An 875-nucleotide genomic window follows, 5' to 3' on the forward strand; every position below is an offset into this window, starting at 1 on the left:
TTGCATTTGCTCACGTCAGCAGCGTACACCCATGGGCAAATGGGGGGATGCTAAATTGACCAATCAGAGCGCGCGCTTTACTTGGGTTATGTTATAAAAACTGTTGCAGAGCTGAAAAAGAGGCTCCATATATCATTCAAACGTTCAGGATTTCAGAAAAATTAATAAAACAATTATTCCTTTCGCGCTTGTCGGATACTAGATTGGTTATAGCCAACTCGGCGCTCTGTGCCTCGTTGGCTAATTGTTGAATATCCAGAGAGTTTTGGCAAGGATTGTAGACTAGCATTCTTCTAAATCTTTGTTCGTAAAAGATAGCATCAAATATGATAATTACAAAGTCAAAGAGAAGAATTTAGGTAAAAGTTATGATGATTCAACATTTCAAGTTAAAATCACTTGACCGTTACAGCTTACGGTACAGTCAACCCTGTACTCAAACACAAGAAAGAAGCGAAGCCTTTAAGAAAGGGGAACATTCTCCTTATCCGCTCATACCTGGTTTTACAATTTCTATCATCTCCTCAAATGCACTGGGTCGGACATGCGTAGTGCATACTGCAGAGCTGCATGTCAATGCATCATACTCTGCGGTCTCGATACCGTTTATCCGCTGATCAGTCATGGCGGCGCAGATACATTTTTTGTAGATATTTTTATTCCTAGCTCTGTTTAGCATTTCTTGCGACATATCAAGGGCATCAATATTTTGATATCCAAGTTTGTTTAATTCTAACCCCAACAGGCCTGTTCCAGCTGCCACGTCAAGAACCTTAAAATTTTTCTTGTCGATATTTGGAAACAGCTTGCCCCTTGTAGCGTCGAACTGCCTGGCAAATGGTCGAGGTACATGGTAGTTGGGTTCTTGCATACTC

The 875-nt window shown here is 41.0% G+C and overlaps 1 protein-coding gene across 1 annotated transcript; it reads right to left on the reverse strand.

The window, feature by feature from the left end:
- Window positions 1–497: 497 nt before the first annotated feature.
- On the reverse strand, window positions 498–874 carry LOC111337061 (methyltransferase-like protein 27; the record flags this gene model as incomplete). The annotated part of the gene is given in 1 exon segment (XM_088746197.1): window positions 498–874. A coding segment is annotated over 1 exon segment (377 nt), but the record flags the coding sequence as incomplete, so codon positions are not given.
- Window position 875: the final 1 nt, after the last annotated feature.

Source organism: Stylophora pistillata, unplaced genomic scaffold (genome assembly GCF_964205215.1).
Source record: "Stylophora pistillata unplaced genomic scaffold, jaStyPist1.2 SCAFFOLD_5964, whole genome shotgun sequence".
Classification (NCBI taxonomy): Eukaryota; Metazoa; Cnidaria; class Anthozoa; order Scleractinia; family Pocilloporidae; genus Stylophora; species Stylophora pistillata.